This window comes from Artibeus jamaicensis, unplaced genomic scaffold (assembly GCF_021234435.1).
Source record: "Artibeus jamaicensis isolate MK-2021 breed Jamaican fruit bat unplaced genomic scaffold, CSHL_Jam_final contig_3290, whole genome shotgun sequence".
Classification (NCBI taxonomy): domain Eukaryota; kingdom Metazoa; phylum Chordata; class Mammalia; order Chiroptera; family Phyllostomidae; genus Artibeus; species Artibeus jamaicensis.
The window spans coordinates 736,299-763,133 of NW_026521779.1; the positions used below are offsets into that span (position 1 = coordinate 736,299).

The 26,835-nt window shown below is 55.6% G+C and overlaps 1 protein-coding gene across 2 annotated transcripts; it reads right to left on the reverse strand.

The window, feature by feature from the left end:
* Positions 1 to 7,792: 7,792 nt before the first annotated feature.
* On the reverse strand, positions 7,793 to 25,053 carry ZSWIM4 (zinc finger SWIM-type containing 4). Of its 2 annotated transcripts, none has more exons than XM_037145785.2 (14): positions 24,697 to 25,053; positions 22,458 to 22,659; positions 20,579 to 20,935; positions 18,848 to 18,996; positions 18,598 to 18,748; positions 17,401 to 17,568; positions 16,476 to 16,826; positions 15,721 to 15,858; positions 15,170 to 15,424; positions 14,415 to 14,550; positions 13,002 to 13,156; positions 11,635 to 11,798; positions 10,057 to 10,138; positions 7,793 to 9,654 (listed from the first exon to the last, which is right to left on the reverse strand). In XM_037145785.2, the coding sequence occupies exons 1-14, from the start codon at positions 24,847 to 24,849 to the stop codon at positions 8,795 to 8,797; spliced, it is 3,321 nt and encodes a 1,106-aa protein (XP_037001680.2). In that variant the 5' UTR covers positions 24,850 to 25,053; the 3' UTR covers positions 7,793 to 8,794. The 2 variants fall into 2 exon arrangements, with proteins under 2 accessions (XP_037001680.2, XP_037001682.2); XM_037145787.2 differs by having other exon boundaries at positions 22,458 to 22,588; positions 24,697 to 24,787.
* Positions 25,054 to 26,835: the final 1,782 nt, after the last annotated feature.

A 26,835-nucleotide genomic window follows, 5' to 3' on the forward strand; every position in this document is an offset into this window, starting at 1 on the left:
GGCAGAGACGGGGTTGGCAGGGGGATAGGAGGACATGTGCTAGGCTTGGGGTTGGATGGGGATGGATCTACCGGTGTCTGGGTTCTTGGGGGTGTTCCTGGACTTGGTGATAATGGGGCTGGAAGAGGGGGTGGGGGCCTCCTGGAATTATGCAAATGGAGGCCGGAGACAGTGGTTCAAGTTCTTGACATGTCAGCCAGTGAATGGGGAGAAAGGCCTTGCACTGAGGAGGACGGGCAGAGGCCCAGCAATGCAGCCTGGGCCTTGGAGGGCTTGGGGGACAGACCTCTGTCCTCTCTCCTGGTGGCTTCTGGCTCATGAGAGAAGGGCTCATTCAAGATTACATAGGAAAGGGGTCAGGTTTGGGAGATTTCTGGAGGGCTGACTCCCTAGCCCTGTGCATTTCGGGGTCCCTGTGCCCTTGAGTGGCAGAAGGAGGGTAAAAGGCCCAGACAGAACCCAGGCCCCTTCGCCCTACCCCCAGACTGACCTCTGAACCCAGCAGCACTGACTTGACTGCCACCAAAGCCTACACTGACTTTTCTGTGTAGCCCAGACAGGCCCAGACCCAGTAGCCTACTGAATGCCTTGGAGGTGCAGTTGGCTCCCTGTCACCTGTCCCCTCGGCTTTAGCCCCAATCCACTGCTCAGCTATAATGGGTGGTCAGTGAGGGTGAGGCTGGGGGGTATGGGACTCCTGGCCTAAGGAGTGTCCTCTGGCAGCCATGCCTGTGCCATCCTGAGCTGGAGGGCAGTACCCAACAGGTGCCCGGGCTTAGAGGCGAGGTGCTATGGGGCACACCCAGTCTGCTCACCCACACACCATGCCCGGGCCAGCCTGTGTGCATGTGTTCACATGTTGCTGTCCTGGGGCCTGGTGCCAGCACTGAGTGCCCAGGGGGCACCCACTACCCTCCACCCTGGCAAGATGTCCTCTGAGAGCTTTCTCAAGACCCCAACTGGCAGGCCTTGTCCGTGGACCTAGTGGGGGCCTAACATAGCTGCTGGCCTGGCCTGGGGCTGGCACGCGGAGCACATGCGTGACAGGGTGTGTCCAGAAGGGCTGGGCCTGTCCGTGCTGGCCCAGCCTCCAAGTCCCTGCAGACCCTTGCTCACTGAAAAGAACCCACGGAGGCGGATGCTCCACAGGTCCTCCCAGGACCCCTGTACCAATGTCTGCCTGTTGCAAGTGGAAGCCAGATGTGTGCAGGCCGCAGCTGTGGGGCAGACCCCCATCCCATCCTAGGTCCTGGGGGGACTAGCCTTGTGGGTACAGGAGAATGATCAGGTCACCATGGACCCTGGTGGTGCTTCGATATACCTTAATGTATTTCTCAGAGTTTGCCTTTCACCTTGGAGGCTGGGTTAGGAAATCTGTTTGAAATGAACAATGATGCCAGGAACCCTGGGCCTTCTTAAGAAAAACTCCTTCCTAGCCCTCTGTGTCTGGCCCTTTCCCACTCTGGATGCACTCTATGCCAGGATCAGGTCTAGTGTTTCCTTAGACATTATGTGTGACCTTGGATTTGCCTCTGAATCCCTCTGGGCCTCAGTTTCTCTATCTGTAAACGAAGGTCATTGGGAATGCGAGTGGGAAGAAGTATGTGCCATCCCTGTCCAAGTGCTTGCCATCGGATCCCTTTGGGGCTACTCTGGCCACCTTTTCTCTTGTCATCGGGTATCCTGGCTGGACACGGAGGTGTGTCTGGGGAAGGCTGGTCACCTGGGAAGGACGTGCACAGAGGGCAGGAGGCGTGGGTGTGTGAGAATCCTTGGGCAGACGAGGACGCAGCCGTGCTGGGCATGGCTGAGTCATGCTCCAGCGGCGCCTTGCCCTAGGGTGCTGGAGCTGGCGCCACCCTGGGTGTGGTCACTGGGCTGCGGCCCTGGGCAGAGTAGGCCTGGTGGTCTGGGATGGGAGGGCCTGGGTGGCGAGGGGCCAGGGACCTGAATTCCGAGATGCTAAGCCCCTTGGCCTCCCCTTGGCCTGGGTCTGGTGTCACAATCTCAGTGAGGTCACCACTACTCTGAGTGACCTTGGTGAGCCTGGGAACCCCAAGTGCTGGGTTTGGCCATTATCGGGGTGCTGAGGGAGGAAGATGGGGCCTGGAAGCCAGTGACTACCCTTGAGGCCAGCAACCTGAAAAAGGCTGGCCAGGATTGGGACATGGACTTGACCGAGGATAAGGCAGAGGTGGGCATGGTGGTAGGGTATAACCCCTCAGTGAAGGGCTTACAGTGTGGATGTCAGGGTGCCCCTGGGAATTCCATGACTGGTCTGCAGGAGATTAAAGTTTAAGGCAGGGGTTGCAGTGTGGTGTGGTGTGTCTGGCGCAATGGGGGCTGGGATGCGACTTGCATGGTTCCCCTATTTATAACAAGTGATTCAGCCCTCACTTACTCACCCCTTCCTGAGCCCGCCCCTTCCCCCATCCCTGGGTGGGCAGCAGGGCCCACCCATTTGACAGTGCCCTGCCTTCCTCCACCCTGGTGCTAGCCTCTGAGGGCTGCCCGTTTGTGAGGGCTGTTATGGTCTCAGCGACAGGATGGGGATAAGGGGTAGGGGGCTGGTGGTCAGGCGGTCCTTGGCTGGGCAGCCCAGGTTAGCGGCTGGCTCTGGGGCTCTAGCCAGAGAGCCTCTGCGGAGAGTCTGGGCCCATTAGGCAAAGCGTTAGTGACAGGCTGGGAGGGCAGGCGGTGTCGGCAGACAGGGCGGGGCCTGTAGCCCTTGGTATTTTCCGATCCCAGCTGCTCTGAGAGAGAGGGTGGAAAGTATTTGGGGACCAGGCTTGGGGGAGGCGGTGGTGGTGGTGGTGGTGGTGGCGCCCTCGGCGGAAGCAGCCCATATTCATTCTTGGAACATGGGGGGGTGACAAGATGCTTGCCTGTGTGTCTCATGCCTCCATGCCCTGTCTGCAGTGTACTCGCAGGGACACGTGCATCCCTCTGTGAGGCCTGGGGCCTGCTTTGCTCCCCTGGCCCAGGGCCCACCCTCCCCTCAGGCCTTCAGCTGCCTGAAGCTTGGCCCTCCCTGGACACCATCTCCCATGAGCCTGAGAGGCGAAGCCATCGGGAACAGGGGCCCTGGCTCCTGGGCACCCACCTTGCAGCGCCGCCCCCTCCCCGAGAGCCCCAGGCCTTTCGTGCCTGTGAGGATGGGGAGTGGCCTTGGCCCTGTCCCGGGCCCTGTACAGGGGAAACCCCACAGGAAACAGGCCCGGCCAAATGGCCGCCCTTCCCGTTCTCGTCCCTGGGACACGATTGTGCTGTCTCACTTCCGGAGGAGGACCAGAGAGGCTGGCCACCCTCCGGGGCTTTGTCTGCTCCTGGTTGGTGTTCTCAGACCCTGAGGGGACAGGGTTGGATTGGGCCCGATGGGAAAGTGGGTGGTCGGTGTGTGTGCGTGTGTGTGTTTAGGGGGGCCTGGGGGTTCAGAGCAGGACATCTCTCTCCACCCGCTTCCCCATGGGAGACACCACCAGATTTGGGTGCCGGGGCCATACCATATGCAGCATCCTCATTTCCATCTTCGTTTTTCTGCCTGATTTGGGATGACAGTGTAGCCCTGTCCTAATTTTACATAGCATTCTTGGAATCCTTACCACCAGAGCATCCCTGCCTTGCAGATGGGGAAACAAAAGGCCCAGAGTGGTTGAGCGACTTACCCAGAGTCACCCAGCTAAGACACTGCAGAGCCAGGGACCAAATCCGCCCAGCCTGGCTCTAGAGTTGTGGTCTTCTAGGCACAGCACCCCATTTACTGAACACCTCGCTGATTTTACCCCCATCCCTCCATCCCCTCTACTACGGAGATCCTGGAGCTTCTTTTAAATGCCCTGCTGTCAATGTCTTGAAATTCTTCATTTCTGAACGAGGGGCCCTGTGTTTGCATGTTGCACTGAGCCTCACAAATTCTGTAGGCAGTTCTTGTGCCAAGGACATACACATTGTGCTACAAGGTAGATGGAAGCCCTTGGCTCCATTGTACAGATGGAAAAACTGAGGCTTAGTGGCCATTTGGGAAACAGCAGAGTGGGGCTTTGCATCTTGAGCCTGGGTCTGGTGCGCTGGGGGTGTGTGTGGATTGCTGGGTGCCTGCTGCTGGCATCCGCTCTGGTGGGGTACAGGCTGAGGCCTGGCTGCCGAGGAGACGGGACCTCGGGGGGAGGCCCTGGTGGTTTCCTCCTGCCCTTCATGCTTCTAGGAAGTGGCGCCAGCTGGGGTGAGATCACTTCCTCAACTGCCTGCCCGCCACCCCCTCGGCTTCCTCTCCTCATGGCCCCATTTAGCCTGCCCAGGGCTCAGTAGTAGTGATGTGGGGTGGGGGCAGGAACGGGCCACTGAAGGGGTGGAGACCTGGCTAGGAGTCCCTGCAGCCTCTCTGGCCAAGAGGGACTCTTCTGGCATCTCTTCCTCTCTGGGCATGGGACAGAGGGCATGACTAGGGTTGGGGAGTCCAGCCTGGTGGTCCAGCTCTCCATTCAGCTACTGGTGGACATGGGAAGAGCGTGTCCCTTTGAGGCCCCAAAGGACAGTAGCAGTCAGGACTTGGAGGGCAGATGGCCTCAAATCTCATTACCTCCTTTGCTCTCTCTTTCTCCCCCAGGTGCCAGCTGATGGCCCCACCCAGTGCCCCCCTACCCCTGTGCCATGGCCGGCTGGGGTTCCTGGGGATGGGATTTGCTGCCTGTCACAAATCACATTGCCAGGGATTTCCAACCGACCCTGAGCCCTGCCTCTGGGGCCGTCACCGCCACCACCACCACCACCACCACCACCACCACCACCACCACCACCACCACCACTACCACTACCACTGAGGATGCTGCCCGGGATGGGGTGGCAGAGAGGCCCCTGCATCTGGCCTGGGGAGCAGGGCTTAGCTGCTTGTGAGCAGGGTCTGCACCAAGTCGTGTTCACAGTGGCTAAGTTCCGCCCCCCTGGGCCCTCACCTCCTCCAGCTCTGCTGCCTCTCCCCACCCGTCCTGCTGCCTGACCTCCCTGGGCTCTGCCTCCCGTGCCTACTGAGCTGAAACACAGTTGATTTGTACAGACTGGCTCAGTTCAGCAGGAACAGGAGTCAAGCCCCCTAGGAGCCTGTGGCCCCTGCCTTCTCTGGATGGGCTGATGCCTGGGGGAAGAGACAGATGCCTGGGTGAAGAGAGGAGGACTTAGACAAGACCTACAGCTGTGTCTGGGGGAGGTACTTGGGAGGGATGGGAGTGGGGATGGGGTGGGTGTACCCAGCAGGCTGTTGCAGGCCCTCTCCCCGACTCTATACTTGGAGACCCCCACAGTACTATCTTCAGTTGGGCTGTATTCCCAAGGAAGACAGTGGGTGGCCCTCCCATAAAAAAGGGAAGCCAGATGGGTCCCCGCCTGGGTGACCCTCTGGGCATGTAGACTTGGCCTCAAGCCTGGTGGGGCACAGGCTGGGCTGTACCTTCCCAGCAGCCAGTTACCCAAGAGGAAACTGCCTTGGGCCCTCAGACCGTTAAATGCCAATTCCAGACTTCCGGAACCAGGCTGGCCCGACCTGACCTGAGTGTGCCTGGCCCCTTCAACCTGGGTTCTGCAGCTTCCTAAGTTGGGGGAGGAGCCACGACACCCCACTGGCACACAGGGTGGGAAATAAGGCCCCTGTGCATCCCAAAAGGACACGAGCAGGCCTGCCCAGTCCCAGAGTGGTCCCAAAGCATGGAAGGGCAGAGCGAAGCCCCCAGGCTGTCGGGGCCAGCTCGGTGCACCCCTTCCCCACCTCAGCCAGGGGCAGATAGAGGCTTGGGGCAATCTGTGCTGTCCGTGGTATTTAGTATCCAAATAAATCTGCCCTGCCTAGTTTCTGAAGGTCTGGTGGTTTGTGATTCACTCCTGCCTTTCATCCCCGGAGTTCCAGCTTTTTGGGTGAGGAGGTTGAACCAGCCCAAATTTACTGTCCTGGCTCTGTAAATTCCTAACCTCACAAGATCCCCATCCCCTCTATACCTGTTCTGAGGAAGCTGGCAATTTACGTACAAGACCAGAGAGGGTATTCTGGGCATGGAAATGTGACCTTGAGGGGTGTCCTGGGGTTGGTGGGGTGAGAAACCCTAAACTAGAGGGACTCAGTTTTGGGGCTGATGTGGTGACAGAGAAAGCTATTCTGGGAGGGGCCTAGGGAAGATAGATTGACTCCAACATCAGGTATTAGTGGGGGTTGACCCCGGGGAAACGCTGGCATTCAGAGATAATTGGGACCTAAGTGTCTTGGGCTAGTGACATTTGGGAGTACTGAGACAGGGATGACTCAGCCTGGAGTAAGAATTGGGGTGCCTGGTATCCGAGATGCTGGCAGGGAATTGGGGCTTAAGGTGTGTGCGTGACTTAAGGGGAACATTTGTGAATGACTTTGAGAACTTCGGAGGCATAGTTAAAGGGCGTCCAGGGTCTGAGGACATTTGGAGGCGGCTGGGACCACAACGGCCGCCTCTACCCTCCCAGACCTCCAGGCGGCGCTAAGGGGTGCGCAGACCCCCAGTCCGCCCTCTGCATACCTGCAGAATACGGGAGGCGGAGCTTGAGGTGGGGATGCCTCCAATTGGCCCCTCGCGCCAACCGGGCCGTGCCACGAACCAATCACAGTCCCTTTTTAGCAGCCGACCCTGCCCAGACTCCCCGAGACGCCTTGCCTGTCCTGGCTCTGACAGTGACCCAGACTGTCAGTCTCTTTTAAAGGCAGGTGGGTATCGAGAGAGTTCCTGCTTCTCCAAGTGCCAGTGAAGGAAGGTAACTGAGGGCCTTATCCCTGTCCCTTAGACTAGGAGTACCCAACCCCTGGCCAGCGGACTGGCAGCAGTCCGCGGCCTGTTGGAAACTGGGACGCAAGTAAAACTCGCTTGAGCTCCTCCTCCTGTCTCCCCCCACCCCCCAAACGCAGCAGGGGCGTGAAGCTCACCTGAGCTCCGCCTGCTTTCCTTCGCTGCCCTCGCACCCCATCTCCCACGAAACCAGTCTGTGATGCCAGAAAGGTTGGGGACCGCTGCCTTAAACCCCTCACTCTATTTGGATACTGGAAGCCTCATCCGCCTTAGTAGCTCAGACACGCCCAGACGGCGCCGCGTTGACCACGCCCACCTCCCTTTTTAGTTTCGTCCAGAGTTTCACCTCCAGGGTATCTGGAGTCCTGGCCAGACAGGGCCAGTCTAAGAGCAGTGTTCCCACACTTGAGCGGGGGTGTCTCCCCTACTCAGTTGCACCCAGCACTACCTGACCCCTTGCAGCACAGCTCAGCAGATTGGAGACAAGTACCCCTTGTCTCCAAACAGTGACTGTCTGAAGCCAGGGCACCCCCTAGTGGCTAGTCTCAGCAGCTCAAGGACTGTTCAGCCTGGGGTGGGTGGGCGGTGAGTGGCTCCAGCAAAGCACCAAGTCAGACTTCGTTTCTTCCTAAAATGGGTGGCCTTTCCTTTGGAGACCCAATCCTCTCTTCTGTAAAATGTAAAGGTTTCTATTGACTCCTTAGGGCTGTTGGGACAGGTGTAAAGCACTCAGCCCAGGGCTTGCTCATGGTGACTTTCCCACCCTGCCTGTCATTCACCCTATTACCACTGGATGAAACCAGCAGTCATGGCCAGTCTGCCCCTCGTTTGAAACTGTGCCCACAGACAAGCTGGAGATTTTCTATGGAGGGCCCCTGTTTGTTTGAGGGTGGGGGGTGCAAACCTCAGTCTCAAAATAAAGAAGAAAAAGCTGTGTTCAATCTTTTAAAAAACAAAAAGGAAATACATTATACGGTTCAATAAATAGAAAAAAAAGTTATAAAATGATGTAATCTTTTGTCCTTAATTACAAGAGGGAGAAAGATGGGGATGGGTGGGGAGACCAAAAAGATAGCAGCTGGGACTTACGAGACACAAATAGAAAGGCTAAAAGGAGAGAACGATGCAAAGGGAGGATAAGGTGAAGGGGTAGAAGAGGGAGACAGAGCCAGAAAATGCCCAGATGCCAGCCTTTCTTTCCAAATATGGGATAGGGGGTGGTCTGTGGCTCACCTGCACTTGTCTCCAGGTTTGGAGGGCAGTGTGAGCGTGGCTCAGTTCCTGAGTTGTATGTCCAGTGACTAGCCAGCAGGGGGAAGAGACAGCAATTATCCCCCCCGGCCACCCTGGTACCCTGGTATCCACAGGAACAGGAGTCCTGGCCAGAAAGGGGTTGAGGTATGTGGCTGAGGCCTGAGGCCTCTTTAAATCCTTCAGTGGGGGTGAACCATTGGTTCTGGCTGGACAGCCTGGAGGGGGCCCCTGAGGCAGTGAGGAAAGAGTACAAAAAATTGGGATGCCCTAACACAAGTCCCCTGGCCACTCAGAGTAGGACATGGGGAGGGCCTGCTACACTGACTTTGAGATGGTTTCTGGACTGTCCAGCCTCCCAGCTCCCCTGGAGCCCAAGCCAGGCCTGTGAGTGGGGATTGGAGGTTGCCTATTGCTTTTGGGGTGCCCAAGGTGGGGTCATACCAGCTACCCAAGGACACATCCCCTTCTAGGCCTCTGGGTGGTGGTATGGCTTCTGATCCTTGAGTCTTGCACACTCACTTGCACACTCCTAAGCACGCATGTGGCAGGATGCCACCACCCCTCATTCCCATGTCCAGCCAGGCCTGGGGGATGGCAGACAAGGTCACCTAGCTCCAGCTGGAATCCTTCCCTGACTTAACAGTAAGATGCCACAGGACCTCCAGTCCACAGCCCTAACGGAGAGTGGGTGCCACAGAGGCAGGAGCAAAGGGAGACCCTACCTACCACCTGCTGGGCACCCCTCAGCCAAAGCGCTCCCGCACCAACAGCATAAGCTTCTTCTTGCCCTTGTAAGTCTGTTTGAGATTCTCCAAGAACTGGGCGAACTGAAGATGCCCATCGGGCGCCAGCAGGAAGGTCTCTCGGGCCTTGCCTAGGAACTCAATGAAGTCACCATAGTGCCGTGGGCTGATGTGCGTGAGGCGGGAGTGGCTGGTGTTGATGTAGGCTGCCACAGCAGCATCCAGGAGCTGGCAGAGTGGTGCCCGGTCGGTGCCGAGTGGCTTGGCTGCTCGGCGGGCTCCCAAGGGACCCAGGCCGGGTGCTGAGAGGGTCCAGCGGCGCAAGATGTCAGAGAGCATGGGGGCACAGTGGATACTCCGGATGATAAGCGGGACAATGGCTGAAAGCTCGTGCCGGCCTAAAGAGTGGCTGAGGGAGCAGGCCCAGAGGACGTCATTGACAGCAGGGTGGCTGTCCTGGTTAAAGGCGATGCTGAGCTGTGCCAGGGCCAGCGTGGCCAGCTTGTAGGCCCGCAATGGCAGGCCTCGGTGCTCCATGTAGCGGGCTATGGTAAAGAGGTGGGCGTGACCCAGGCCACTGGCAGCTGCGTCCAGCACAATTTGGTAGGCTGCCTCGAAGGCCGCATGGTTCTTCTCACACAGCGTGAGAGCGGGCAAGGCGCAGTTCTGAGGGTCTTTCATGGCACACTGCAAGGCCAGGGTGCGGGCGCACGCCCAGAGCTCCTCCCGCTGCGGTGCCTCCAGCTGCAGCCGCAACAAAGTGGCATGGGTAGTGCCTGTCACTGCCACAATGGTGGCTGCCTCCACCGGTGTGAATAAGGAATACCAATTTTGCATGATGTTCATTAGGGCTTGCAGACCTGGAGAAGGTGAGGGGGCAAAACTGGTCAGGAACCTGGGCAGGAACACGGATGTACGTCCATGGGCTTACCCCAATGCCTCCATCCCCAGCAGCCAGGCCTGAGGACACATACTCTTTGCTTCTGCCCCCTGCCGCACTCTTCCAAAGGAGCAGCAGGCAGCAGGACTGGGTGGGAACCGCATATGTGTGTATGGGGGCTAAACTCTGCTGCCGCTGGCCTTCTGCAAGCCACTGAGCCTGGCCAGCCTCCAGGCCTTTGTCCAGCACAGTCCCTATGCCCAACATTCCCTCCTGGCTAAGCCCTGAACAGAGGCCACACCGAGAAAAAAGATTCTAGATCTCTCTTGTGCCCGCCTGGTTCCATGGAACCAGGGCGGCAGGTACCCTTATGGAATCTCACCGATCTCTGTGGCACAGCTGACCAGCCAGCGCACCATCTCCCTCCGCCGCCAGGTCATAGTGCTCAGAGTCATCCGCATCACCTGCAGGGTGGGAGAGGGGACAAAAGAGGGTCACCCAAAACTTTGGGCTATCTGAAGGAGGGAGGTTGAGATCCTTAGGGGCCCAAGGAGAATTAGAAGTCAGGGGCTGAGTCAGTGAGCCTGACAATCTGGGCAAATGGCTTCACCTTTTTGGGCCTCAGTTTCTTCATCTGTAAAGTGGGGGTAAAAATTTTATCTATATCATAGGTTGTGAGAATTAAACAAAACTATGTAGTAAAGTTCTTTCCACAGTGCCTGTTGCCTCAAAATGCTCGGTTAACATCAACCATTACTTTTACTGCTATTATCAGTGTTATTCTTTTAAATTCTTTTTCCGTTTCTTTTGTTCTTTAAAAAAATATTTTTCTTGTCTTCATTTTTTGGTTGATGTTATTCTGAAGTCTCATGCATCTTACTCTGGACAACTAGCCAACTTGTCTCTTCTCTCCAGAAAGTTCCATGCTTCATGTTCCCCCATTCTCCCTGTGGCCCTTAGCAGACAACCTGCCCCACAATCCCCATCTTCTTTAGCTCTCCCCCCCCAGTAAGCACCTCACTTGCCTGCCTCTCCCCCCAGGCCCCATTCTTCTCAGTCCTATCTGGTAGACCCTACCTTCTTGGGAGCTATCTGGAAGTTCCTAAGTAGAAGGTATCCTCTCTGAAGCTCTGCCCTTGTCCTACGCCCCCTCCACATCTCCCTAATGGCTGCAGCCCCCACAGGAAGTTGTTTTTGGATGATTCTGTCCCTGAGGGCCCCTTGTTGCTAGTTCTACCTGGAAAGGTCTCACACCACCCTTGCAAGCCTGCCTCGAGCTATTCCTTATTCTCTTACTTTACTAGGCCACTCGCTCCCCTGCCTCTGAGGCCCCACGTCTCTCTACATCACACACCGTAGTTGGCTCCTCACTTACAGGGTGCACCCGTGCATGCTGGCCTCTGCCTTGCCCTGCAAAGTAGCCCGACCCCTGGGGGTGCATGGACCACTCACCCACAGGCCCCTTGACTTTCAACCACAGATCTCACCCCCACAGACAACTCCTCATCTTCAAAACCATCCTCCAAACCCAGCCCCTCAATGGTGACCACTCCCTCCAGGCTGGGTTGCCTTAAAGGGCTACCTCCAAGAATGATCCTTACTGGTAGGCTTAGTCCTGGCTCAGCTTCAGCCCCACCCACCACAGTCCTTGACGGTAAGCATATCAGCCCCAGGCTCCCAGAACCCTTAGGCTCTGCTCCCTCAGTGGCCCGCCCTCTCACCAGCAGGCTCTTTAACTCTCCTCCTCATCCTCAACCACACCCTTAGAGATGGATTCTCGTCTTCAGACTCTGCCACCAAGTCCCTCACTCATAGGCCCACCCCCACTGATAACCTCATTCCCCCACTCCCAGGACTCACAGACTCTGCCTTTCTGGGGCAGGGTCTCAAAGGTGCCATGCCCATTCAGGCCCCGCCCACAGGCAGAATTCCCCTCCCCCATCCTCCTGGGGGCCCTCACCTGCAGGCCCAGCTCCAGCGCAATGCCCAGCAGGGTGGTGTCTGGTGGTGCATTAGCTGGGGTGGCCGTCTTGCAGGCGTCCTGTGCCAACTTGAAGAGCAGGGCTGGAGAGTGGATATTCTGCTGGATAGAGCCCAATACTGTGTGCAGCCACTTGGGGTCTCCTGGGATGAAGAGGGCAGAGGCACACGGCTGGAACACCAGGCAGATCACACAGGTTCCCTCCACACAGGTGTGAGCATGGAGGGTCTTGCACCTGGCAGTAATTCTGTGAAGGCCCGTAACACTATCTGCACTCCCACCCCCATTTCTCCTCTGTCCTCCTCCGCTTCCAGTGGGAGCAAGTCACTTCAGAACCCGCTGAAGTCTAATGGTCAAGAGCATGGTTCAAATCCCTGCCTTGCTGTGTGACCCTCCATAAATCACTTTACCTCTCTGTGCCTTAGCTACTCCATCTGAGCAATGAGTAATACTAATGTAATGGTACCTGCCCCATAGGGCCACTGAGAGGCCATACGAGTAATGCCTTTAACATGGCAAAAGCTACACAAATGTTAGTTTTCATCACTATGTCATCACTGACCTAGATCCTACAATTCTTCATCACTCTGCTCCAGCCACACCAGCATTCTCTGCTCTTCAAACTCATTAGGCACAGTCTAGCCTTAGGTCCTTTGCACTGGCTCTTCCCTTTGCCTGGAAGGTTCTTTTCAGATGCTATGGACTGAACTGTGTCCCCCCCCAAATCCACATGTTAGAGCCCTAACACCCAGCATGATGGTATTTGGAGGTGGGGCCTCTGGGAGGCAATCAAGTGTAGAGAGGTCAGGAGGGTGAGGCCCCCTGATGGGATTAGTGCCCTTAAGAAGAAAGACCAAACCTCTTTCTCCGCCCTGTGAACACACTGGGTGGGTGGCTGTCTGTCAGGAGAGAGTCCTCACCAGGAACTGACCACGCTGAAACCCTTGGGCTTGTGTAAGCCACCCCAGTCTGTGGTATTCTGTGGTGGCAGCTTGAGCTAGCACGCCAGCTGTTGGCGTGGCTCTGCACATTCATGTCTCGGCTTAAATGTCAACCTGCTTTATCCCCCTCTGTTGTACTTGTTACCGTTACTGAGTTAACAATCCTCTTTACCTTTATTGTCTGTCTGCCCCCATGAGAATGAAACGCCACGGGGCATGGGATTTGGGACAATTTTGTTTACTATGGTGTCCTTAGCACTTGCCACAGTGCCTGGTCCATCTAGATAGTGCTCCAGGAAAACTGGTGGAATGGGAATATGTTAAAAGCACAAAAAAGTGGGAAAGAAACAAAGGAAAGGAGGGAGAAGCACAGGAGGGCAGGGGGTGAGGGCGGCGTCCTCTTACCCTTGGCAGCAGTCAGCATGGAGGAGGCCAGCTCGCACTGGCGGGTCTCCAGGTGGCCCAGGATGAACCAGCGGGGGAAGCGGTTACTCATGACGGAGTCCAATGGGCTGGGGTGAGGCTCTCCAGCCGGAAGTGATGTCTCCAGTACAGGTAGCCTGAGATGAAGAAGCAAGCCCTCTGTGAGCAAAGGATTGAGTCCCCACCCTTTGTAGGAGAGAGGCCTCCTGCCCAGGCGGGTGCCTCCCCTCGGGCAGCACAGCCCCGAACACCTGTTATGATGGCAGATGGTGTGCAGGATGGTACTGCAGTGTTATGCCCGCCACTGGGGGCTGTTAAACAATTCTTTATTTATGTACCAAAGGCCATGTGGCTGATAGAGGTGACAGGATTATTGGTGTCCTGAGAAGGCCTTACAAATTCTGCTTCTGTGATCTGTTGGTGCATGTGTGAAAAGATAAGAAAGTAGCTCATTGTTATGTTGATTTCTTTCAACACAACTAAATGTCTATCAGTTCCAGGTTGTTCCTTCTTCTTTTTTACAGAAATTTTTGTTTATTTATTTTTTGGAGGGAGGAAGGAAAGAGAAACATCAATTTGTGGTTCCACTTAATTATGTATTCACTTGTTGATTCTTGTATGTGTCCTGATGAGGGATGGAACTCACAGCCTTGGAGTATCAGGATGGCACTCTAACCAACTGAGCTACCCAGCCAGGGCCAGATGCATCTTTTTTTTTTTAAAGATTTTATTTATTTATTTTTAGATAAAGGGGAAGGGAAGGAGAAAGAGAGGGAGAGAAACATCAATGTGTGGTTGCTCTCAGGTGGCCCCAGCTGGGGACCTCGCCCACAACCCAGGCATGCGCCCTGACTGGGAATCGAACCAGCGACCCTTTGTTTTGCAGGCCCGCGCTCAATCCACAGAGCTATACCAGCCAGGGCCAGATGCATCTTTTATGGTGTGTCCCTACAGTGGTTCACATGCTGCATGATACAACCAAGTCTCTAAGATAGAATGCTCAGTGAAAATAAGAGGCAATGAGTAGGTACGGAATATATCACTGGTATAAACTGAGGACCAACTTTCAATTTCCAGATTACGGGTTTGCAGAAATCTTGACTCTTGATTAGAAAGTGGGAACACTGCTTGCCTCCAGAGATATTTAGATATGTTGGAACAAGGTGGCCTAGAAAAGTACTCTTGATTTCTGTGCCATGTGACTGTCTCTCAAATTCCAGATAATATTACACGCTTATGTTTAACAGTTAAGAGCACAGGGCAGCCTGGATGCCAGTGTGAGGGAGATTGAAATGAGTGTGTTCAGGCCAGAGGATGGGGCTTTGAGTTCACCTCCCATTCCCCAACCCTTCCTGGACCTCTGAGCAAAGTCCCTAGCCATCTGCCTGACCTTACCTCATGGCTCGCAGTGCGAGGCGGTAGGCCAGGTCTGGGTCATGGGGTAGCAGTGCGGTGAACAGGTAGCGAGCACAGGTATGCATTGGCACACTCTCCCGGAACAGCACCTCTCCAAAGCCACTGAAGGGACCCCCTGCAGAGGCAGCCTGAGCTTAGCTCCCAGGTGTGAGCTCACATCTGCATATCTCCCCAATCTCCCCAGACTGAGGAGGGGATGAGCAGATCCCAGGACAGACTGGCTGGAGGTCCTGGGGCCATAGGGGCACAGGAAGGAGAGAAAAGCCCCGGAAAAATCTGAAAAGAGGAAACCCTGGGCAACCCTGGGTAGGGAGGCAGGACAGACGGTGAGGTGAAGCTGCACCTGACGGGGCGGGGTGGGGGCCCAGCGGCGGCCAAGACCAAGCCGGAGTCTCACTGCATTCGGGAGCAGGGGTCCTCATAAGGCAGGCCCAGGGGCAGAGCCTCTGAAGTCCAGTGTCGCATCAGCGACTAGGTTCATTGGCTCCAAAGTGGGCAGTGGGCGGGGCCTCGCCAATCCCAGCAGTCACTGGCTGCCAGAACGTGCTAGGGGACGAACCCAAGGGCTGGATCTCACCTTTTAGGATATACTAAGGACCAGAAGACCTGGCTAGGGGTGAAGCCTCCCCAACCAACAGCAGCATGACCTGCTCAGGCAGGGGTTAGGACCCTGACTTTGGGAATGGCAAGGCTCAGGGGCGGTGGGAAGGACAGCCCTAGGGGTGGGGCCTCACCATCCAGAAGTAGCCCAGCCTGCTTGCGCAGCACTTGAACCAGCCGCTCGTCCAGCTCCACCTCCTCCAGCAGAGCCAAGAGTTGCTCCTCATTGCGCACCACCTTGTCCTGGGCATACAGCCCCTCCGGCAGGGCCCGCTGTTGGCCCAAGCCCAGCAGTGCCACTTCTAGCGCCAGCGCCAAGTAGGACTCCCCAGAGCTCCCGGGCACCTGCACGTGCTGGTAGGCCACCTTCCGCTTCTCAGGACCTGAGTCTGTGGGAAACCGGCACCAAAGATGCTGGAGGTGGACCCGCTTTTCTGGGACCCCAATGGCCCTTGACCCCAGACATGGAGACTGGGGGTGTGTGGTGGAGTCCAGCTGCTCCCAGTACTGATCAGGGAGTGGGGGCCATCTTCAAGCAGCAGCTGGGCTCCTAGCACTGGGGAAAGGGGGGTAGGGAGTACAAGGATAAAGGTGTAGCCTTACTTTCCAGGGGTACTGAGCCAGGGGGTTTGGCCAAGGGAGTGGGGATTGCCCTACCTCCTCCAAGGGTCCTCAGTGTAGGTACCTGGATAAAGGGCAAGGGTCTCTTCCTCCAGGCGACAGGCCTCCAGGAGTGCCCTGCATAGGCAGCCAATGGGGTCCAGGGGGTGGCCCACCCATCCTTCTGTGTTGGTGATGCAGGTGGAGCCTTTCTGTAGCAGCTCTGCAGGCCAGAAGTGGGGCTCAATACCAGCCCATCCTCCTAAGCCCCTGAGGGGACTTCCTCTTCTTGAGCTGAGCCTCCCAGTGCCTGCCCACCATCTCCCCGCCCGGGGTCATCTCTGCCCCTTGAGCTCTGCAGCAGCTCTCACCTTTACAGCCCTTTGGCTCCTACCCCACAGCCACTTCTAGGCCTGACAGGACACTGGGTGGAAACTGGGTGCTTTCTAAAACCTCCAACCAGTGTCCTTCCCTCCTCATAACCCATAATGCCACCCTCCTCTCTCAAACCCAACCAGCAGCTTCTGGGTGTCCTCTTGCGGACTGACCCCTGCCTCCCCACACTGAGGCTGCAGGCTGCTGGGCTTACTCTGCTTCAGAAGTTCAAGTCCTTGAACTCAAGCAGCGGCTGCCCCTGACTTTCAGTCCTGCAGCCCTTCCAGTGGTTTTGTGAGCCCTCAACTCCCTGTATCAAATTCCTTTATGCTCAAGACACCCCGGTTTTCCTGGTGGGACCCACAGACCCCTTGGATTTCCAGAGACCCCAGGGGTTGCCACAGCCCCCAGTAGCTGGCATCTGTGCTGACAGGCTCAGGACCTGGTGATAATATTGGTGCCCACCTTTTTTCTGCTGCTTGTAGCTCTCAAGCTGATGCCGCCGCTGTAGCCGGAGTGTGTTCACTATGGCTCCTGCCAGCCGCAGGGCCTGGCGGGGGTATCCATGGGCACGCAGAGTGTCCACACGGGCGCAAGCAGTGGGGAATGGCTCCCCCAGCCAGAGGGGGCGACCCTGGGGGTCAAAGGTTGGCTTGTCGCTGCCCATGTGGCCTGTGAGGCTGGGACCATAGCAGTCGCTGGCCAGGATCCTCTGCAGGTGGATGTCACTCCATTGCAGTGACCCAGCCTGCAGGGCGCGGCCAAACACGGTATGGCGGGAACCTGCAGCCGCCACCACCTCCTCCTCCTCTGGGCCTGTGGGAGAGGAGTCCAACATGGCCTAGCAGCCGGGCCGTGGCCAGGGTCCTGCACTGAGCGCCAGCTTAGGGCTAGCCTCTGGGTGCATCAATGGGCCTGCATTATCTCAAACCCTTACAGCAGCCTTTCAAAGGGGCATGTGTGAGTGTGTGCCTGAGTGTTGGACACGGGGGCTGAACACCTGTCTCTCTGTCCATCTTTCTCTCCCCCACATTTCATTCCTCTTTTTTCTCTTCATCTCTCTTCCCATCTACTTTTCTTTGCTTCCTCTCTCTCGCTCTTTTCCTCCATCTCTGCCTCTCTTCTCAATAGCTTTCTTTCCTTTTCCCTCTGTTCTCCCTACTTCTGCTTCCATTGCTGGGAGGAGTCTAAGTGGGGAGACCAGCCCAGAACTACAGGATTCTTAAGCACTTCATGTCACTGTCCCTTGGGCTGCCCACTTCCCTGCCCTGGGCACTCACTCCCTCCCGGTGAGGAGGACAGGCAGCAGCTGGGGCCCCTTTCCTCTCCCCCAGAGCCCTATGATGGGGAGGTAATAGTTTTGAGGTAATGGCAGGGACCCCTCTCCTACCTGGGCTGAGGGCCATGGTGGGCTGTAGGCTTGGTCCACTGAAAGAGTAGTTGCCTTCTTCCAGTGGGCACACATCCAGCTTGTCCCACTTGCCAAGCAGCTGCAGCCAGCTCGCCTGCTCCTCTGGTTTACAGTGGGGGCTCAGGACTACACAGACCCACAGGGCCCCTGGGGAGGGAGGGAAGTGAAGGTGAGCACGGGGAGGTTCAACATTCAGGTCAACAGCAGCAGCGCATATTTATGAAGTGCCTTTGCCCTCACCTCTGGCTTGAGGTTGCAACTAATGGTCTCTTCAATTCACAGCTAAGAAAACTGAGGCACAGAGAGGCAAAGTCACTGGCTCAAGGTTACACAGCTTGGAAGTTGAAAGAAGGATTCACACCCAGGCCTCTAAGCTCCTCTCACGGTTTCTCCCCGCTATAGCGTCTATCACCATTTACCACTCAACTGCCCCCGCAGGAAACCTAACCTGCCACCTGTTTTTTAAACAGCCTACGAGATAAGATTTGTTCTTACATTTTTAAACAGTGGGTGGGAAAAATCAAAAGAAGAATATTTTATGACTTGTGAAAATTGTGATATTCAAATAAATAAGTAGCGTCTGTAAATACAATTCTATGGGAATTCTGCCACATTCATTCAGTTACATTTATCTGTGGCTGCTTTTCCACTGCAGTGGTCAAAACTGAGAAGTCACGGCCTGACTGGTGTGGGTCAGTGGACTGGGCGCTGGCTTGTGAACCGAAGGGTCACGGGTTCGATTCCTGGTCAGGGCACATGCCTGGAGGTTGCAGGCCAAGTCCCTGATTGGGAGGTGTGTGAGAGGCAGCCAATCGATGTTTCTCTCCCTTCCCCCCTTTAAAAATAAATCTAAAACAAACAAACAAACAAACAAACAAACAAAAGACCTGAGGAGTCATGACAGAGACCAAACTATTAACTGTCTAGTCGTTACGGAAAAGGGGCGTTGACCCCGGTCTATTTTCTCATTTGTCTCTCCTACCAGGTGTCAGCTTCCTGAGGGCAGGTATTTAACGCTTTGTGCTGTAACTCCAGCAAATCAGTACGGTGAGTGCCTCGTACATTGGAGGTGCTAGTGAGTGGAGGAAGGACTCGGGGGCCAGACCCCAATCTCAGGGCATGGCGAGACCTAATGCAAAGCCCAGGTGCCTACCCCTCTCCAGGTCTGGGCCTTACCCAGCTCGTCCCACAGCTGTCGGCACTTGTCTGTCATGCCGGCACCCTGCTGCCGCCACAGGGCCAGGCGTGGGTCCTGCAGAAACTGCTCGGTCATTAGGATCAGCATGCGTGCCCCGTTGGAGTCCCGCATTCGCAGCATCTCCCGCACCTGCAAGGGGACATGCTGGTGAAGAAGGGGCGGGGCACTGGCACCAGTGTCTTCCAGCCCCACTGCAGCCCTGTTTTGCACACTGTGCCCACGCAGCACCTTGCAGAACATGGAGCGTAGCTGCTGGCTGGCGCCGTAGTAGCCACCGTTGGAAAGCAACTGCTTCACCTGCTCCTGGATCTGCTCCTCATCTAGGTGCCAGCAGTTGGCATCCTCAATGCCTGCACCTGCCGTGGGGTCAGGGGCACCTGCCAGATGAGAAAGGAAACTGAGGCTGGGTTGGGGGGGGGGCCTCTGCACCTGCCATCGTTTAGTCTTCTAAACCACCCAACCCAACTCAAAATTCCATTCGTCATCCATCCATCCATCCATCCATCCATCCATCCATCCAACCAACCAATCGTCCATCCATCCCTGCCACCCAAAACATTAGCTCATTTATTCATTTACTTATTCATCTATCTTATCTGAAACAGCACCCACCAATCTGTCTGCCCTTCCATTCATCCATCTACCCATCTCACCTAAAATGCTACCTACCTATTCATTCATCCATTTATCCACCTTACCCAAAACACCACTCACTCATTCCCCATCCATTCATCCATTTGGGTGGAATGACGGTCCATCCCACCTGAAACATCACCTACCCTTCTACTCACCCGCCCATCCAAAACATCCACGCATCCATCCAAACCACTCACCTGTCTATACACGCCCCCATGTCATGCCACGCATCTATCCATCCATATAGCCATAACCCTTAGCACACCTACTGACTCCATCAGTACCGCGTCCACCTCGCCCATAACTTCTACCTGCTCACCTATCTAGGCCCAGCTCATTCACTGGTGCACACATCCAGCTGCCTACCCCTATTTGTCTTTCCAACTGTTCACCCATCTAGCAAACCCCAATTTTCTATCTATCCTTCTCTTATCAACCCATCCATTCATACGTACCTCCCAAAACATCCACACCCCATTAGTCCATCCATCTCTCCTACACCCACTTGATCCATCCATCATGTCAGTCCACATGTATGAACACTCCATGCTCCAATCAACTCACCCCCAATGCAGACACTCACTGGTCCCTCCAATTGTCCACCAACCTCACCTGTCCACCACCATCAGTGTACCTTAACCCTCTCAAAGACCATCCCACCCAACACCGCCCCCAATTATCACCAACCAATTCCCCATTCACCTACTGTCTTAGTTAACATTCACCCACTCACCCACCCCACCTGCTTTCCCACACTGTCAGTTCACCCCAACTCCTTGTCATGAACACCTTCTGCATTCACCCACCCCTACCCTCCCATATCCATCCACATCTCTACCTACTCATCACCCATCTGTCTACCCTTCAGCCTACTCCATCCTCCCCACCATTACAAGGAACAACACAGCCCCTTGAGGCTCCAAATACTCCCAGAGCTCACTCATGACACCTCCTCGTCTACCTCCCACCAGTGCTCCACACCTGACACCCACATACCCTTCATGTCCTTCACCCACCTACATCCAGGCCTGCTCCTGTGATCTTGGGACATCTCCACCCTGGGCTCTGACCTCCCATTTGTTCCCTCAACTCTCAATCTCCCCACTGGCTGCTTTCCCCCATTCATATGACCAGGGCCACATCAAATCCTGAATCTGCCGCCTAGTAGGTATGTGACCTTGACCTCAGGCAATGGTACTCCCCCACCCCTGCTCATGGATCAAGGGGACCTGAGGATTCTGTGATGAATGCCTGTCACATGGCAAGTGAGCTGGCTCTGGGCTGAGGCCTCGCCGCCGCCGCCAGACCCTGAGGTGCCCTTACCATGTACCAGGTTGATCTCAGAGCCCAGCAGGAGGATCTCGTCGGCCAAACGCTGGGCGGTGGGCAGCACCTCAGTGTGGTGGGCACTGATGAGATACTGCACAAACTTCTGCAGCTGGTCTCGGTTCATCTGGGAGAGTGTTTCAGAGATGGGCAGCCTCAGCTCCACCTGACGGGCATGCCGAATTCGGTACAGTGACAGGGCCACCACATGGGCACAGTAGAAGAGGTCGCGATTGTCACAGCCACAGCTCACAGACGTGATCTTGCAGCGGTCGAAGCTGATGGAGACGTGGTAGAGTCGCTCAGGCTCCCCGGGGTTCCCAGGCTCCCGGATGCTGCCGCTCAGGTGGAACCCTAGACAGAAACCAACCCATCACCACCTGCCACCCCAGGGGCAGGGGGCGCTCGCCCACGGTGCCCAGCGAGACCCACTACAAGTGCCAGCTGAGTAACCTAGAGCAAGTCACTTAACCTCTCTGTGCCTGTTTCCTCGTCTGTCAAATGAGTATAAACAGTAACATCCTCCTCCACCTATTATAAATATATGGTTTAAATGACTTAATAGTTGGCAACAGCTTAGAACACTGTTGCCATACAGTAACTCCTAAATAAATGCAAGTATAAATACTACTACAGCGATGATATTAAAGATGGTTTTCTCAGTCCTTGGGTTATTGTGGATATAGCCCGGGGACCAGATGTGCTATAACTTTCTGGGAAGATGCCAAAGGCCGCCGTGGCCAGGTAGCTCAGTTGGTTAGTGTCGTCCTGATACACCAAGGTTACAGATTCGATCCCCGGTCAGGGCACATACAAAAATCAACCAATGAATGCATTAATAAGTGGAACAACAAATTGATGTTTATCTCTCTCCCTCTCCCTCCCCTTCCTCTCTCTCTCTCAAATCAACACATGAAAAAATTTTTAAAAGTTTACCTATACATAAAAAAATGCCAAAGGCCGGTGACACTTGAGGGCGAGGGGCTGATGTGGCAGGCCAGGTCACCTCATCACCCCTGCCCTTCCCTGGACCCCGGGGAGCAGATGCCAGGCTCATCAGACTGGTTGGGCAGCTCAGGCCCCAGCCGGCCCTGGCTGCGTCACGCAAGGAGATGGTAGCTTCCTCATACCGGCTGGATGTGGCCCAGCCTGAGGCCAGCTGGGCCATGTCCAGGCAAGGGGGCCCTCAGGTTGACAGGGTTCAGGGAGGGGCATCTTGGCCAAACCCCTGCCTCTAGCTGGGAGACGTGAGGTCCCCCCATGGAGATGTGGTGTTCCAGGGCTCACCTGTTTTCTGGCTCAACCTCTACTGGTTCCCTTCTGAGCCCCCATGCCTGAAGTCTAGAATCATCTTTCACTTCTAGCTCTAAACTCTACCCCTCCCCTCCCCTCCCCTGGACCCCACTACCTGAAGTATAAGACCACCACTCACAGCTGACCCTAAACTTCTACCCTAGACTCCCACAGGAGCCTTGTTGCCTTAGGTCTAATCCCGACCTCCACCTAAGTCTGTCTCAGGTCTGGTATCCTTCTTGCATCTGGCTCAGTCCCAGTGCACTAGGTCTCTCCATCCAGGTATGGGAGCTCCTCTCACTTCCATCTTACAAATTCTTCTCCATGCTGCCTCAGTCCTGCCCTCCTCCCACTCACTCCCACTCACCCTCCAACTAAAGCTGTCTGAACTGGCACAGCATCCCTCCCCCCCGCCATCTGAGCCTGCTGTTGAGGTCTAGGCAGGTTCCTACTCTGTATTTCACAATATCTCGTCTAATCTTCCTCAGAGACCTGGAACCTCCCCCTGGCCCCGGCTTCCCTCCAATTCTCCCTCCTTCAAGCCTTCTGTGGGTCTCCTGGCCTCCCTGGCAGGGGGACTCACCGACTTGGAGCACGCGGTCTACGGCCCCACTCTGCAGCAGGTGCAGCCCTCGGGTGAAGGGCACCCGGGCATCGTGCTCGCCCTCCGGAGGCTGGTAGCCCAGGGATGAGTACATACATATCTCCCGTTCGCTGCGTGGAAACGACCAGAATACAATGCGCTTTTGGACCGGCTCCGGCACCCGGGAGAACCGCTCCTCGACCTGAAGGAAGGGCCGGTGGGTTAGAATCCCTAGCCTGAGTCCTGGCTTTGCCCACTTACAAGCTGTATGACCACGGGCAAGTCACTGTGCCTCTCTGAGCCTCAGTTTTCTCAAGAGTGATGAGGATGTTAGTAGTACCAGCCACCTGCGTATCATGAGGCTTAAATAATCATTAATCTACATAAATTGCTTGCAGTAACACTTGGCCCAGAGTTAAGTGTTTTAGAACTTTCTGCTGCTTTCCTCTTGGATGTCAGGTTCCAGGGTTGTCCTGCCTCCCAGGCTTTGAGGAGGAAGGAAAAAGGAAGATAAAAATGATAAGAATAGTGACCAGGCCTGCATTTTCTCAGCCTATATTATGATAAATGCTGTATATATGCAATTTCCCTTAACTTTCACAGCAAAATCCCAATGACACTAATAACATTTTACAGCCCAAGGAATTTTAGGCTCAGACGTAGAAGGAATTCACTCGTTCACGGTCCCAGAGCTGGTGAGCTCCAACTACCACTACGGACTGTTCCCAGCCTCTGAGGGCCCCCAGGAAGGGAGGGGTGTCCTAGCCACCCCTATGGGCTCCGAGCAATGAACTGAGCTGGTTGAGCCTGCGTTCCAAGCGGGCTTGCTACTTGCTGGGTGACCTTGGGCAAGTTTCTCAACCTCTCTGTGCCCCAGTTTCCTCAGAGTGGGAAGGAAAACCACAACTCCCAACCCTTCTGCAAAGGGTTGCAGAAGATCCTGTGAGCTTCTATGGGGCAAGAATTTCCTAGTGCCCAGCCTGGCCAGGGCAGGTACATGGGAGTTCCGGAGATATTTTTAGGATGATTCTGGGCATCTCACACGCAGTGAAGGGGCAGGGACCCTCCAGAACCCCCAATTCTGGGTTTCAGTGGGAAGTGGGAGGGCCAGTGACTGACCCAGGCCTCGGGAACAGTTGGCAGATGACTAAGGAGGGATTTTCCAGGCCATGAATCAGAGCCTTTTCCATTCACACTTGGCCCAGACCAGAGTCCCGGCAGGCTTCCTAACTCTGGAGAGGCCAGGCGAACCATGCGCCATGCGCCACCCCCCGCCCCCGCCCCCACAAGCCAGGCAGAGCCTGTGGGAGCTCATAGGTTTGGTCAGGTCCGAGCCACATCTCTAGCTCCTAAGGTACCCACACTGGGGCTGGAAAGGGGGAAATCCAGGGCTCCACCCCTGGAGCATCAGGTCAGAAGCCTCAGAAGCCACAGAGGCGGGGTTCCAGGTGCACCTGTTCAGGTGCCAGCCTAGCACAGACTCCAACCCTGCTGCCTGCTTCTGGAAGAGCTGGGATGCATGGGGTGAGGCAGAGAGAAGGATGATTAATGGGGGCCTTGGGGAAGGAACCTGAAACTGGAGAAAACCCTACAGTCCATCAGGAGGGGCTGGACAGGCCCAGGTGGGAGGTGGTCCTAGAAGCACTGGGGGTGGGAGTGGGGGACAGGACCTGAGGGAAGAGCATAGAGGAAAGGGGGGCTCCCCATGGGACATGTGTCCTGGAGGCTGAGGGAGCATAAAAGGTTTTCTTAGGCTAAGATCTGTAGAAATGGGGAGTCCTCAATGGGGGATATAGAGCACAGATCTGGAATAGGGGAGTGTGGGTCTCTAGGAGCTCTGCTCTGGGGTGATCCAAATGCGGGCAGCTTGTAGGAGTTAGAGAGAGGACTGAATGGAGTACCCTAATGGGGGATGAGAGGGGTACCCAGTTGTGAGAGGATCATGGGGAGGAGAGAAGGAAGTGTCAAGAGTTGGGATGTGGGGCGCTAGGGGTAGCTCTAGATCTTGTGAGCTGGAGGGCAGAGTTGATGAGAAGGGTTGAGGGTGGGTTCTGAGGTTTAAAGGAGTGCAATGGGAGGATAAGAGGGTGCCTCGGGGCAGGGTTAAAGATCTTAGAGAAGATTTCTCTCCGGTGATGGCAGTCCGGAGGCTAGGGCATGGGGGGGGGGGGGCGGGATGAGAAGGCCTATCCTGTAAGGGGCTTAGGGGTCCGTCCCTCCCCGTCTCCCATTCGGTCACCTGCTCGAAGGCCCAGCTCTCGGCTACTCGCTTGGCGCTGAGGTCCAGTAGCGCCTCGGGCCGTCCCCGTCTGCGCAAGGCCCCAGCCCCGGCATCGCGCTCCTCCGGTTCCACCGGGCAACCCCGGCTCCGCTTGGCCGCGGGGGGGTCCATCGGTCTGGGGCCGGGGCGGGGCCTGTCGGGGGGGTTCGGTCCGATGCCCGCTCCGCTTTGCCCGCTCCCCCGACGCCTACCCGCCTTCCCGTCCTTCCTCCACGCAGGGCCGGCCCCGGACCCCCCCGCCGCTCCCACCCGGCCCCGAGCCGGGCCAGCCGGGTGTTGCGGCCCCTTTAAGACTCTTCACAACAATGAAGCTGCTTCGACCGCCGCTTTATCCTCCGCCTCGTACCTCCCCCGCCGTCCGTCCCTATTGGGCCCCCCCCCGTTGGCCTCCGAGGCCCCCTTTTGCCATTGGTGGTACTGCCAGACCGTCTTCAAGTCGACGCTGCTCATTCGTTATATGTCTAGCCAGTCTTTTCGGAGAGGCCCAATAAGAACGTTCAGCGAGCGGCGCTGTCAATCAGTGGGCGCCGAAGCCAATCAGAGTGGGAGGACACCCCTCCACTGCTCAGCCCTGATGCAGAGTTTCGGGGCGGGCCTTCGGTTCATTCACAACATTCCTCCCCCGCCCCCCTCGGGCTCGAGAGGGCGTCCCGGGCAGCTGGAGCTGCGCCCACACACGGCTTTGTTTACTGAGGGTCGCTTCCGGGCGCGGCGAGGGGACAATCAAGACGGCTCAGCCAGAGAGCGAGACAGAGCGGCGGGGTCCCCGGGCAGCAGCTCTGCCCCTGTTTCCTCTGGGTTGTGTGACTCGAGAAACGCTCAGCCTCAGTTGGCGCCCGCTCGTTTCGGTGCTTTCAGAAGTGGGGATCACTGGCCCCTTAGTAGTCCTCTTAGGGGCTACGGACCTCCTCTCTAGAAATAGAGCACAATTCAGGCCCATCCTTGAGCCCCAAATTAGGACGTCCCAAACCATTCTATGCCCTAAATATGTCACTGAGTCATATGAAGCTGCTGATTTTCGACCATTTATAACCTATTAAAACGGCAATTTTGTAAGGTTTGACGTAATACATGTCAAATGAGACTACCTCTGGTTATTTGTTCTGACCCAGCTTTTCCAGGCTACATCTTTGGCCTGAAGATAGGCCATGGTCTTTATCTAATCTTGGGCCCCTTGTCCTTAGAAATGCTGTTTTCCCTTCGCCACACCTCTCTCTATTATCATTACATTTTTTTAAAAGATTTTATTTATTTATCTTTAGAGAGGAAGGGAAGGAGAGAGGGAGAGAAACATCAATGTATGGTTGGCTTTCGTGGATCCCCTGCTGGGAATTGGCCTGCAGGGAACCGGCCTGCAACCCAGGTATGTGCCCTGACTGGGAATCAAACCCCGATTGTCTGGTTGGCAGGCCCGCGCTCAATCCACCGAGCTACAACTGCCAGGGCCTCATTACATTTCTTTATTTCAGCAATTGTTTAATGTCTTTCTCTCCTCTACCGTGAGCCCCAAGAGGTAATTGGTGCACCACTGTATCACATACAGCAGTCAATGTATAACTCCTGGAGGGGACCACTCATGCTTTGCTCTCGTTCTGCTGAAATGATCCACAGAACAGGAAAAACCCAAACTGCCCCGTACGTGGTCGAATTTCTGCCCCTCTTCATATGGAAACACTGGCTTTTACCTTCCAGGAATTTCCAGTTTCACAGTGGCACTTCCTGAACAGTCCCCAACCCACAATTCAGTAAACTCCCTCTCACCTGCATTGTCCCACGAGGTCACCACTGACTATAAGTGGCGTTTGAATCCTTGCAGTGGGGCTGGCAGGAATTGGCCATGCTGTAAAACACAGAGTGTGTTTTGAAGACTTAGCAGGAAAAACCACATAAAGTTTCTCGTTAAGAATTATTTTTATATTGATGAGATGTAGAAATAATATTTTAGATAAATGCAGGTTAAGTGAAATACATTATTAAAATTAACTCCACTGGCCTCATATTGTATTATTCCATTCCATTCAGTGCTGTTCTGTTCCATTCTATGTGTATCAGGACATTTAAAGTTACACATGCAACTTTCATTGTAATTTCTATTAG